General features: G+C 43.4%; 1 protein-coding gene across 2 annotated transcripts in view; it reads left to right on the top strand.

Annotated features, from left to right (window-relative positions):
* Smyd2 (SET and MYND domain containing 2) overlaps positions 1 to 13,804 on the top strand; it is a 48,364-nt gene that overhangs the window by 13,590 nt on the left and 20,970 nt on the right. The window contains exon 2 of one of the 2 annotated variants that reach the window (XM_042682176.1): positions 6,516 to 6,579. The exons of the other annotated variant lie outside the window; for it this stretch is intronic. Coding sequence (XP_042538110.1) covers positions 6,516 to 6,579 — 64 coding nt within the window. The remainder of the gene's footprint in view (positions 1 to 6,515; positions 6,580 to 13,804) is intronic. 2 annotated transcript variants of the gene reach the window in all.

Here is a 13,804-nt window from a genome sequence, read left to right as displayed (position 1 = left end):
TTCTCCACTCTGAGAAGACAGGCAGGCCCAGGAAGCTGTGAGTTAGGAAATTCCTCTACAAGCAGAAAGGTGACTTGGTGAGCATGATTATAGCAAAATCTGCCCCAGAACCAAGCATAGCTTTGCCAGTTCTTCATTCTAGCACTAGGATCCTGGATCTGCTCAGTTCCTCTGTATGAGGAACAGGTTAGCTTCTCATAATGAATTAGAAGGACCTTCTTTGCCCAAAAGATAGCAGACTTTTTGTTTTTCTGCAGTCTGCTTCAACTGAAATGGATTCCTGTATTACAGTTGGTTGAGACAACCTCTTTGTAGGAGATGGTCATTTTGAAATGATTCTGTATCCTACCCCATTGATTGACTCGTGTGTATGTGTGTGTGTGGGGGGGTGTGTGTGCCCACATGCATCTGTGCTCTGATACTGGGGCTTGAACTCAGGGCTTCATGCTCTTGCTTGGCTTGTTTGCTCAAAGCTGGTATTCTACCACTTGAGAGTCTCATGGAGTTTTCTGCTCAGACTGGATACAAACTATGATCCTCAGATCTTAGCCTCCTCAGTAGCTAGGATTATAAGCATGAGTCACCAGTACCTAGCCTCCTCTGCATCTTTGACACAAAGTGACATTACCAGGATACCTCTAGAGCTGGGAGCTTATTCACATCAGAGAAAAGAATGCTTCTCCCTTGTTTCATCATTCTTTTCAATTTATTCAGACACATAGATTACCTTTGCTTCATAAGGTCTGTTCGCCTGGATAGCTGTCCTTGAGGAAGGGTATTTTTGCGTGGTGACAAAACGGGAGTTCAGATTCTGCTACCTATTTGCTGACTATGTTAGCTTAGTTATTTCAACTCTAGGGCCTATGTTATCTTCCTTCAAAAATAGGAATCAGTAATTTCTTCATAGATCTAATGTGATTATTGAGATAGATCAGCCATCTTTTGGTCTCAGGTCCCCTTCATACTTAAAGATTGAACACTCCGAAGAGCCTTTTTTCATGAGTCGTAACTACTAGTCTTAAAACTGAAAAATATTTTAAGCGTTCATTTTAAATGATAACCATTATTTAAAAATATTTTTATTATTGTAAAGGTGATATACAGAAGGGTTACAGTTACATAAGTCAGGTAATGAGTCCATTTCTTTCTGAACAGTGTCACCTCTTCCTTCATTTTCTCTCAGTTTTTCCCTCCTAACCCCACCCCCCCCCAAGAAGTTGTATAGTTCAGTTTCAACATAGTGTCTAATGAGTATCACTGCTGCATTTGTTCACCCTTTGTCCCACCATTTCTGTGCTCCGTGCTTCCCTCCCCCAAATAGATGAACTTACACACAAGACAAAAGGTATAGAAATCAAAAGTAGTGACAAAGGAGAAAACAGGCAAAAAGCAAAATAACAAAAAACTCCTTTCTAGTTCTTAGAGCTCATTTTGATAAACATCATTTTATATGATCATATGCACCTACCTCTGGAGTCTTTGTGATCCTCTCCTAAGGATATCTTTCTTTGTCTCACTGCGTGAATGTTTAGAGTTCTGTAAAATTTAGCAGGTCCAAGTGGAATTTTTTTAATCTTTTACCATCCAGTGTGTTTACTTGTAGATCTGTAGGCACAGTCTAGTTACAACAAAGGAGAGAAATAATACAACCTATGTTTCTTTGGGTCTGCCTTACTTCACTTAATGTAATTTTTTTCAAGTCTTTCCATTTCCTTACAAATAGTACAATATCTTCTTTCTGATGGAAGCATATGCTGTCATGTGTGTGTGTGTGTGTGTGTGTGTGTGTGTGTGTGTGTGTGTATCACATTTTCTTTATCCAATTGTCCATTGAGAGGTGTCAAAGTTGATTCCATATCTTGGCTATGAAAACCATTATTCTTTATTTAAATTTTTAGGTATTTATTTATTTATTATTGTGAAAATACTGTACAGAGGGGTTACAATTACATGGGCAAGATAATGAGTACATTTCTTATCAAGCATTGTAGCCTCCTCCTTTGTTTCCCCTTCCCATCCCATCCACCCCCCACACCCCCACCCAACCCTCCTTCCCCCACCCAACCCTCCTCCCCCCCCCCCCCCCACCAAAGTTGTAAAGTTCATGAAAACCATTATTGTTAACGTAGAGATTTTTTGTTTTTGTTTTTGTCAGTCGTGGGGCTTGAACTCTGGGCCTGGGCGTTGTCCCTCAGCTCTTCAGCTCAAGGCGAGCGCTCTACCACTTGAGCTACAGCGCCACTTCCAGTTTTTTCTGGTGGTTTATTGAAGATAGGAGTCTTACTGTCTCTCCTGCCCGGGCTGGCTTTGAACCGCGATCCTCAGATCTCAGCCTCCTGAGTAGCTAGGATTACAGGCGTGAGCCACCAGCGCCCGGCAACGTAGAGATTTTTTGAGATACATTTACTAGCAAAACTGTATTGGGGAGAATGATGGTATTGCCTTACATTTTTGCAAATCTATTTAATGTCCGTATTTATAGAATACAGTTGTATTCTCAGAGATGCTGGTGAGTGTGGTCTGTAGTGCCATATTGTTTTGTTTGAAGGATGGGGCACAGAGCCAACTTGTGTAATCAGAAAGGGAATCCAAAATGTATAATTGGAAAGGGAATACTATTTCAATAGCCTTTCTGATTAAATATGTCTATTCTTTTTTGATTGAACATTGAAACTCACTAAGTGATATTCTCTTAAAGGTTAGTTATAATGTGCAATCTGGGGGTCATTCAGGGATCCTTCTACTCTATTATACTAAAATCTATTGTTTTAACTCCCACTTTAGCTTACTGGGGATTGAACTCAGGGCATCATGCACGTTAGGCAAGTGCTCTACCATTTGAGCCATGCCCTAGTCCTTGGCTTATCTAGTATTTTGAATGGCCCTTTTAGCTGTGACTCACTTTTAAAATATCATAATTGCATCACTCAGTAATACAGATCTTCCCAAAGTTGACTGAGTTCAACAAACCGTATTTAAAAAATCACAGTGGCTGATATCACTACCAGTCTCATCCAAAAAAGGTTAAGTGCTTAGAAGCTGTCAGACATTCAGGGTGGCAGATAGATGTTTTCCAGAATTTTAATTTTTGCTGGAAAGCTTCGATTTTTATCATTGGCAACAAAGAACGTTTTCCTGGAAGTGACAGACTCCCTTCCTTCTTTCAATGGCTTATCTGCCAAATGTTGAAGTCAGAAGAACAACAGTTTGTTTAAAGCTTTTCTTTCAAGTAAAAAGAAGGCATTCCCAGAAAAAAAAAAAAAGAGTGACTAGTTTGGTTTTCAGTGCCAGCGGTCACATAGTGCCTCTCTAAGGAGATTGCCATTGTGCTGGTGTTCTGAATGCAGATATGCTCTCAGCATTCTTCCCTCTTCATTGCTGAGCATGAGAAATGCCAACAAGAATTGAGATAGTAAAGGTAACATACTTTGGTGCTGCAGCAGGGACTTTCTTCTTAGACACTGCCTTGCCCTCCTGCTGCAAACGAATGGCACTGAGGGACCAGAGTCCCGGGACAGTTGGTGCTGCTGCTTTGAGTTCTGTGAAGGAGCCCAAGCTCCTTTACTCCCTTCCATGTCTGTAGTGTGAGTGTTGAGATAATTTGGAGAAAGCAGGCAATGTCATGGTATTATTTGGAAAATAGTTTTGACCTCATCCGCTCCCAGAAGGAGTCTGTGAAACCCCAGCAGATAGATCCCCGACTAGAAAGCAAGTACCATATTGCCAACACTGGAGTTCGTTGTTTGTGGCTAGTGGACTTGGTGACTAGCTAGCTCTAATAGGTAGCCTTGGGAAGATGAAATTATTTTGAATGAAATCCCATTAAGAGTTCTTGCCTGGCTCCTTTTTTTTTTCCTTTCTCTCCATGAGATGTTTGGTTGAGGCTGAAAACAAGGCTGGGGTTCAGACTGACTTGAGAAGAAGATTTGTATAATCCTTACTTTCTTTGTATGCTGTTAAACTATAGTTACAGATGTAAATGTAGATATAGATGTACAGTGCTGATACTAGATCTTGAACTCAAGGCCCTAGTGCTGTCATTTAGCTCAAGTTGACATTCTACCACTTGAGCCACACCTCCATTTGCAGCTTTTTGGTGATTAATTGAAGATGAGGTCTCACAGACTGTGCGGCCTGGGCTGCCTTCAAACCATGGTCCTTAGTTATCAATCTCCTAAGTAGCTAGGATTACAGGTGTGAGCCTGTGCACCCAGCTATTTTTATTTGTTCATTTATTGTCTGTCATCGGGCTTGAACTCAGGGCCTGCACACTGCCCCTGAGCTCTTTTGTTCAAGGCTAACACCACTCTGGTTTTCTGGTGGTTAATTGGAGGTAAGAGTCTCACAAACTTTCCTGTCTGGGCTCACTTTGAACCACGATCCTCAGATCTCAGCTTCCTGAGTAGCTAGGGTTAACAAGTATCAGCCTCCGGCACCCGGCCTTATATTTTGAATGTGCTAATTTCACAGTCTTTGCCATATGGGGTCTTTGCTGGGTCTCCAAGGCTCTTCGGTGGTCAGAGGAAGACAGGCAGCTTATGCAGCTTTGAGATGGTCCAGAGGAGAGGACGATAGAGAAGAGGAAGTTAGTGACTCTAGTCAAATCTCAAAGAGATCGCTAACCTAGGAAGACACCAGTAAATGAATAAAATGACGATTTCATATTGCCACATCTATGAAGTGACATCCTCTCACCATTATGTGTTTTCTCTCACTCATTGAAAGCTCCCTGCCAGGCTTAGCGGGTCTCTCCTTGCTGGCCTCTTGGCATTTCTTCCCAGTACATGTCACTTGGCATGTGCTGACATGTCACTTCATGGTTGTTGTTGAGTGCACCTCTGACCCTTGCTGTCTGGGATGGAATGCAAGTGGACAGCTACCTCGGGTCTTGTTTCTTTCATATTCCCAAACATAGAGTGTAGTCTGGGTCCCGTCAGAATCACCCTGGGTGATCGTCCAGGCTCTAAAATTCTAAATTAGTGGGTTCCTTTGTGTGGACTGGGAATACGTATTTATGCACAACCCCAAGATGTGTTTTCTTCCCACACACTCTTCAGTCTGCTTCTTGGGATCTCCAAGGCTGTCTCGAGGGCTGCCAGGCTGTGTGCGTGGTGCCGACAGTAGCATTTTGGGATCACGCTCTCAACCCGTGGGAGGAATGTGGTGACTACCGCCTGCTGACGAGAAGCAGGGAGGATTCTGCAGTGGGAAGTTGTGACATGTCTATGTGATAAAACGTCAGCCTCTCTCCCAGCAAACCCAGGGCTGCTGACGAAGTAGAGGCCTCCTCTCCCCCACCCTCGACCTCCCCCCCCACAGCATGAAGAATGCCCCTCAAGAGACCAGCCTCCTGAGAAGAGGGAGTTAGGCAGTAGTTTATACAGCTCACGCTCTGACTTCAAAGAGGTGGCCCTCCACTGGTTCACAGAAAAGTTCAGAGCCGGGTGGTGTGCCACTACAGTCAGTGGCTTCACAGTTTTCGGAAGAGCACTGGCTTGTGTCTCGTACAACGTATGTGTTAGTACCCAACACATGGAAAGCCATACTCTCCTGTTTGTTTTTTTTTTTGGAGGGACAAGAAAATAAAGTAGCAATCACCAAGCCAAAATGACTAAACTATGCAGAGGCAGCTAGCCCCTCACTTGAACTCACAGAAGGTAGATGTGTGTAGGAACCAGATCCAGTAAGAAGAACTGGATACCAGAACATACCACAGCCTACTGGGTTCCATTATTGTTATTTTCATTTTCATGTGTGTGTGGCAGGGCGGGGAGTGGTGTGTGGTACTGGGGCTTGAACTCAGGGGCTTGGGCCTCTCTCTGTCCCTTAGCATTTTCGCTGAAGGCTGAGTGCTCCGTTACTTGAGCCAGGGCTCCACTTCTGGCTTTTTGCTGGTTAATCAGGTATAGTAGTCTCAGACTTTCTTGCCCAGGCTGGCTTTGAACTTCAATCTTAAGATCTCATTCTCCTGAGTCACTACGATTACAGGCAGGAGCCACTGGCACCACCTAGGGTTACGTTAGTTTTAAGCTGAGCTTTCTGAACAACATTTAGATGCATTCTCTTCTTCATGTGGTGTTTTCACCTGGGTAGGTATGCCCTCATGCTCCACCTTCATGGGCTTAGACCTATAATCTAACATGGCTTGTTAAGAGATGAGACAAGATGCAGAAGGACGTGACTTTCTCCAAACTAAGGAATAGTTATACAGGTGACGTTAGCAGCTGAGGATTCTCAAGGTCAGGGTCACGAATCAGAGCGCACGTGCTTGGAGTCTTTGGACAGTACCCTTCATTCACACTGGGGGTTGTTGGTTAGCATGGGATGCATGTTTCCCCCTCTAAGGGGTTAATCTGGTTTAAATGTACTTGGGGAAGATGCCATTTATGCAGAGAGTGAGGTAAGGAGAAGCATGGCTCTGCACCTGGTCAGGTGTCTTCTGTTACTGCATGATCTAATGAACCGTCTTGCATCTCTGTGCCTCTCGCCACTACCGTACCCTTTCTGTTTTTAAGGAAAGAAGGATTGTCGAAATGTGGAAGATGCAAGCAGGCATTTTACTGCAATGTGGAGTGTCAGGTAGGTCCTGGGCCAGCCGGCAGGGAGGGCCTCTCTGTCTTTCAAAATGGGGACCCCAGTGTCCTCTCTTTTTGTCATTGAATGCCAGTGTCTCCCTGCAGCCCCTGGAGGGCATATCCTGTGTGTGTACATACTGCCCAGGATGAACAGGCAGCCAGTGATGGGTACTCACAGTTTGGGCAACATGTGAGAGCAGAAATGAGGTACAGGAAAAGGGGGGAAGAATGTCACCACGATTGACATTCTCCCCCCCACCAGGGTGCCAGCAATAGATGGTCAGTACAGGTATGACAAACAGAAACCATGAAAACACTCTTAAAGAGTTTTAAATGTTGCCATGGGTCTGAAAGTTTAGAATTCTCTAGAGCAGCAACTACTCTTGGGCTCTTGTAGATCAGCTGAGAGCTATATTCGGGTGAGTTCCTGACCTTTTCAAGGTCAGGGGGCAGCTGCTGTGAACGTGATTGAACTAGAGCTTCAGAAGCAGATGAGGGTTGAGAGCTGAGGGCCCAGGAAGGAGGCTGGGCATGATGGGTAACTCTCACCTGAATCGCTCAATATGAGAATAGTAGGAGGGATGGTGAAGGAGACAGATGTTAGAGGAACCCTAAGTTGGCCTTTAGAGGGACTAAAAAGTGATGTAATGGTGTTTCCCAAGTCAGTTAGAAAACCCCAGTCACACAAAATGATTGTGTTTCACAGAAAATGCATTCCATTATCTGTTTATTTCATAAACTTTCATAGTCTTTCGTATGTTATATCTACACGTACATTAATTTTTTTAACCTCCATACTGTCCTTGGCTATTTTCTTTTTTAAAAACCAATTACTGGTGGCTTATACCTGTAATCCTAGCTACTCAGGAAGCTGAGATCTGAGGATTATAGTTCGAAGCCAGCCTGGGCAGGAGAGTCCCATGAAATTCTTATCTCTAATTAAACACCAGAAAACTGGAAGTGTCACTGTGGGTCAAAGTGGTAAGAGTGCTAATCTTGAGTGAAAAAGCTCAGGGGCAGCACTCAAACCGTGAGTTCAAGCCTCACCACTGACCAAAACCAACCAAGCAACAACAACAAAAAACCTACCCCAAACACCTATTACGACACCTTAGGAAATGTAGGCAGCTCTGTGTGACAGGGAAGCTTTTCTCTGTGTCTGCTCCTCTCTATTCTTTTTTTACCAGTGTCTTGTACCCCCAACTCCTCTTGCCACCCCCCCCCATCTGCTCTGCCTCTGATCACCCTGTCACCTTGCTGGCCTCCTGAGAGCATTACTTAGCACTGGGGGTATTACTTAGCAGTGGGAGTGATCGCTAAGCCCCATGTCTCACCTGACAGCAGAGCTCCAGTGACAGCAGAGCTCTTGCCAGAGAGAACGACGCACACTTGGAGGCCTTGCCTTGGGAAGTTCAGCCTCCCTTCACTCGAGACCCGTGTCCTGTCTGCATCTCCCACTGCAGGCTTTCGAGGAGCTCAGCTCCTGTGACACTGACCACACTAATAGGGCTTGTGTTGAGTTTTGAAAGGAGTATGCCTTCTTTGGAAGAAGAGAGATCTTACTTTGCCATGGCCGGTGGTGGAGAGGGTGGTCTATGCTCAGATTATCAGCGTGTTGTAGACACCAGTGGGCCTGGGTTTGGAAGGACATGGTTTGACTTTTTTTTTTTTAATGTGTAGGTAAAAAAAAATTCTATAAGGGGCTGGGAAGGTGGTTCAGTGGTAGAGTGCTTGCCTTGCATGCCTGAGGCCCTGGGTTCGATTCCTCAGCACCACATAAGCAAAAAGAAAACAGCCAGAAGTGGCGCTGTGGCTCAAGTGGTAGAGCGCTAGCCTTGAGCTGAAGAGCTGAGGGACAGCGCCCAGGCCCAGAATTCAGGCCCCACAACCGGACCCCCCCAAAAAAAATTCTATAAAAATTAACTCTTTCCCTCCCGGCTCTCTAGAGATGCAAGCACAGTAAACCAGATACAGTTCACCGGGTAGAACCCCAAATACCAAGAAGCCATGACCAACGAGCAGGTCCCAGGGTGCCTCCTTACCAATTCTTGGAGTTTGGCAGATCACAAGATAGCTCTGAGATTCAGTTTCTTCAAATAGAAACTGAGGACAGTGATGTCAATCTTGGTGAGTGATAAGGGCAGAAATGAACATTCTATATGAACTGAACAGATGTGAGGAGTTATAAATATCATTGGCAGAGCCCACAGTAAAGTGGAATTTTACAAATTCAGGCTGGATGGAAGCTTAGCTTTCTACAAAGAATAAGAGCAATGGTGTACTTTTGATTTTAAGGAGCTTGTTTTCTGGGCCCGAGAGAAAGGCGGGCTTCTAAGAACTCAAAGGTACTAAAGATAAACGTTGGGTGAATTAGGCTTATTGTACAAGGAATCTGAACTCTGAGAGCTGAGAACCGGCTCGTTAATATGGATCTTCAGAATGTGTGGCACACAGCCATGTCTCCCAGCACACGCACTGCTGAGTCATGTTTCAGTAGGTCTCAGTGTGTGATGAATCAGCATGGCTCAAGTTGGGATCGTAAGGTGCCCATTATGGCTCCCAAGGTACTAGCTGGTCCATAGACTCAAGACACCTGCTCTGTGAGCATGTGACCAGGGAGGCCATACTTTGGGGAGGCTCACATAACCAATACCTCACAACCTGCATGTGCCACAATGCCTGCTGGTTGCTTTACAGTGAGCACTTTGGACTGTCTGCATGGTCTGCCCCTGAAGCCAGAGGGGTCGTGTGCTCACTCTGTAATAAGACAGTTGCTTGGTGGGGAGGACCCCCACGACTTAGGGAGACAGTAATGTTCAGAGGTGGCAGGCCACCTCATGGTGAATTTTCACTACTGGTCTCTCACTTAGTTCCAGGGCCATGGACCCCACATTGGGAGCACTTCACGCCTGGCTCTGTTTTCCTCTCTCTGAGTATCTAGTGACCAGTGTCCCCTCTAGGTGGCAAGTGATGACATAACTCTTGTTTCTCCAGGCCATGTGCTGATCCACCTTAAGTTTCGGTTTTCTTTCTTCTCCTGTTGCTGAGGGAAGAAGCTAAGAGCTGTTAAGAGTTTTTCAGTCTTTTGTCCTAAAGAACTAAATAGGTGTAGGGCAGTGTATTAAATAAGTAGTCTGGGCATAGGGCTTAATACAATTTAAGCATCTGGAACTGGAGGGCAGTTCAAGGGCTCTAGACAGTAAAGTGGAATTTTACAAATTCAGGCTGGACGGAAGCTTAGCTTTCTATGAAGAATAAAGACAATAATATACTTATAATTTTAAGGAGCTTGTTTTCTGGCCTAAGAGAAAGGCAGGCTTCTAAGAACTCAAGGGTACTAATGGCATGTCTTGGGTGAGTTAGACTTGTACAAGGAGTCTGAACTCTGAGTAACTAAGAACCATTTCATTAATATAGAACCTTCCTTTAGGAAGGAATCAGATTAAAAATGTGTTCAGGGTTCCACACACGGGGATGCTTAGATGAGCTTAGCGTGGAGGTTCTGAAGGATAAGATGTGGCACAAATAAGAGCAGCGACGAGGAAGGTAATAGATTCCCCATTGAAGAAAGCCTGGCACTACTGCTCATTGCCTAGGTTTCATTGGCTGGGCCTCAAAGGAAGGCACCACCCACTTGTATTCTGCCGGTGGTGGGATTAGCACCAGACTGGTTCATCCTGCCAGTAGATAAGAATGTAGCGTGAAGTGGTTGAGTGACCTGCCCTATGTCAACAATGGCAGAATCAGGGTGACCCTTGACACTGTGGTAGAAGCCTTCTCCCACTGGACAGCAGTAGGCTTGTGAGTCCTGGAGGTCCCCTGTGAGGATGTATCAGAGAAAGAAAAGGCACTTTTATGGATGTGAACAGGAAGGGCTCTATCCCATGCTGGTGTGTTGGTCCAGAACCTCCCCATGAGTGTGAAGGTCCATTGCTCTCTGGTCTTCTTGCCGTATGTGTTCCCCCTCCTCCCCTCTCTGTCTTCAGTGTGTTAGGATTGTACCTTATTTGCTACAGTTGGTCTGTCTCGTTCTGTTTTCTTCCCTCTTAGTTCACTTGGCTCAGTGGGATGGTGCCAGAGGAAAGATTTTAATTGATGCTGCATGAGAGGTGATAGGATGAAATATAAAAGGCAAAGAAACTCCTTTTTAGTTAGGCTTGTGACTTCACAAGCTGTGTGTTTTAATGAACTATGTTTACTTTTATAAATAGGCCCAGAAAACCAAATCTACTATTCACTCAGACTTCTTTAAATTGCACCGCGACATATTCAAGGAGAGCAGTTTTAGAAATAAGTTTTTATGTAGAGAAATCGTCATTGTGTGGTCAAACTGTCTGATGGCTAGTTCTTGACCTGAAGCGTAGAGAAAAAAAGCCACAGTGTGGGAGTGACAGGTTATAAGTATGCTTCTGAAAGTAGAGAGGGGCCTGTTGTGATAGCATTGTTGTTGTTTTTAAAGCACATGTGGAGAGCATGTAGTGAAAGATGTGTCATAGATCTAGGCATTTGTTATGTATTTTATAGACCTGAAGTGTCAGATATGTTTAATCAGTGCTTTTGTAGAACCTTGTCATTGTTCGAGGTAACTGGTGAATGGGACAAGAGTCCTTGGTTCATTCCTCGCTGAGCTCACTGTGATGTCTTCACCTAGTCAGGTGAAGCATCCTAAACCTGGGCTACTCATTTGTCTGATTGCTCAATGTCACCGGTAGGAAGAAGTGTGTGTATGAATGACAGAGTACATCCATTGCTTCTTTGTTATGAATAGAAAGCAAAGCTCCTGTGCCAGGGAGCCAGGGTGGTTCAACACATGGTCCTTTTCCCGCAAAATTGTCAGTGTCTTCCGGACTCCTTTTCCCATTTCTCCTCTTGGAGGTAACAGATGTGCAAAGCACAAGTCCTGTGGCATTTTCTTGCAATTCCACATTTTAGGAAATTGCATATACACATGTGTAGGTGGTAGACGCTGAGCTTTGAAAGCTCTATTAGGACTGTAGAAACACCAGTGCTAGAGCTAGAAAAGAACATTTCATAATGAATCTTACTACCTTAGCCAGGAAGACCGAATAGCCTCTGCTCAACAGAAAAAAAAGGGGCCACAATAATTTCTCTCCTTCCAGAGTTGGAAATGCTAGTGTACCAGGAAGCAATGTCATAGCTCTTTTTGTCTCTTCAAACATTTCTGTTCACACACAAAAATCAGTCATGCACAGCACTATTGTGGCTGAAAGTGAGTCAGATGTTTAAAAAGAGAACCAGCAGTACCAAAAAAAAAAAAAAGCTCTGTCTTAATTTAAATAGATTGGATTGCTTATGTTTTATCACACCAACAATCTGTGCTCATTTTAGAAAAGTCAGAAAGAACAGTCTAAAGGAAGAACAGAATGAAAATCTTATTCCCTGAGAGAATATTACTAGTAAATCATCTGCATTGGTACATGTCTGTCTGAGTCTTTCTGTACATGTATACGTGTGCTATTTTTTCTAGAAGAGAGATCCTATTATATATACGGTTTTATAAGGATTGCACTGACAGGAGTGAGTGCTTGAATTTTGAAGAAAAACAGCTTTAGAAAAAACTTAAGAATTATTTAAAAAATCATAGAGAATACAAAGAAAGGAGGTAGGGAGCAGTCATAAAATACAATGCATAATATCTTACAAAATTTAGAAAGTTGAGGGAGAATTGGGAGGGGAGGGAAGGAGGGGGGAGAACTTTGAAAGGGGTGCATTGATCAAGGTGCATTATATTTATAAATTGCTTTGTTGAGTGGCAATTCCTTCGTATAACTACTTAAAGATAATAAAAATAAATTTGAAAAGATGATATATTTAAATAAACGTACACATTCATTTATACATTCATCAGATAAAAAGAGTTGCAGTCTGTGTACAATGAAACTACCAATTAAAAAAAAACCCAAACTGTTAATTAGCAAGATAGATTCTTATTCATCTGCTGTGCCTGTGTTTTGTTTTTGTTTTTAAAAATTGCCTAGGATGGGTGTTCATAGTTTCTTATGGGCAAAATTTGGACAAGCTGCCTTAGTATCTCCTCTGAGATCTATGGATCCTCACTATGATAGAAGCGATGGAATCAAAATATGCTCACATGGGGAGTGGGGTGGACTGTCTCAGTGGTGGAGCATTTGGTTAGCATGTATGAGGCTCTGGGTTGCATCCCACCTGATAAAACCATCCAGTGTTTGTTGTTTGGTTTCTGTTTTTTTTAACGTATCTGATATTTCTACCAAATGTTTCCCTCTTTATTTTCTTTTCTAATAATAGAGCTGAGAAGTGCATTTATGATACAGCTCTTAACTTCTTCCCCTCATCCATATATTATTTTCATCACAAATGAAAATGAGACATTATTATTATTGCTATCCTACTGTATACTATATCCCCCGTGGTATAACTTACACAATTCTATATTAGCTAGAATTTATCTAGCACTCTGGTTTAACTGCTGTGTGGGGGCTGTATCTAATTATAGGTGCTCTTACTTTTAACCTTGTGCTCTTAATGTGCTCATAATCTGTTTAAAGCCAGACTTTGTCCTCCATTCCTGCCTTTAGGCTCAGTGGAGGCCTTGTTGAACGACTGTGTGAACTAGTAAATGAAAAATTACTGAGGTTTGTTGATCCTGTGCTGTATACCAGGCAGTGTTTTAATTGCTTTTTGTAGGTTAGCTTACTGCATCTTCACAAGACCCTTTATGTTTGCATGAATGCCTGGTTATCCTAATTTGAAAGTCCTACAATTGTTGGTAGTCTTCAGGCTTTGTGGTCTGAGCATCACTGTCAGAAGGTGTAAACTCATAGACTCAGAATTCTGGACCTGTTAAGTAACTTAGGGATCATGTTATTTACAGCTAAGGAGACAGGTGCAGAGGGATTAAGAGGCTGGCGGGTATGTCATAGCTCTTCGCTGCGGAGCTGGATAAGAATGCCCCTTCCCCCAGACACCCGCTGCTGATCTTCTCCTGATCTTCAGAGCATTCGCTGAAGTGTGAGCCCTTCCCTTCCATGACATTTGCATGGTAAATGTCAGTGTTACATATTATGTTCTTATCAACTAAAGCTGCATTAGATTAATAGATAGTATTAATAAATATTATTTAACTACTATCGTCCAGTCTCCCAAGAGTTTATTGTTGTTGGTAAATAGCAAAGCAGCACCAGTAGCTTGAAGATAACCAGTAGCTTAAAGACTCATGAGGACAGAGA

This window comes from Dipodomys spectabilis, unplaced genomic scaffold (assembly GCF_019054845.1).
Source record: "Dipodomys spectabilis isolate Male_0828 unplaced genomic scaffold, ASM1905484v1 ptg000069l, whole genome shotgun sequence".
NCBI classification, from domain to species: Eukaryota; Metazoa; Chordata; class Mammalia; order Rodentia; family Heteromyidae; genus Dipodomys; species Dipodomys spectabilis.
Note: the sequence above shows the minus strand (reverse complement) of the source record. Positions and strands in the feature narration are given on the sequence as shown.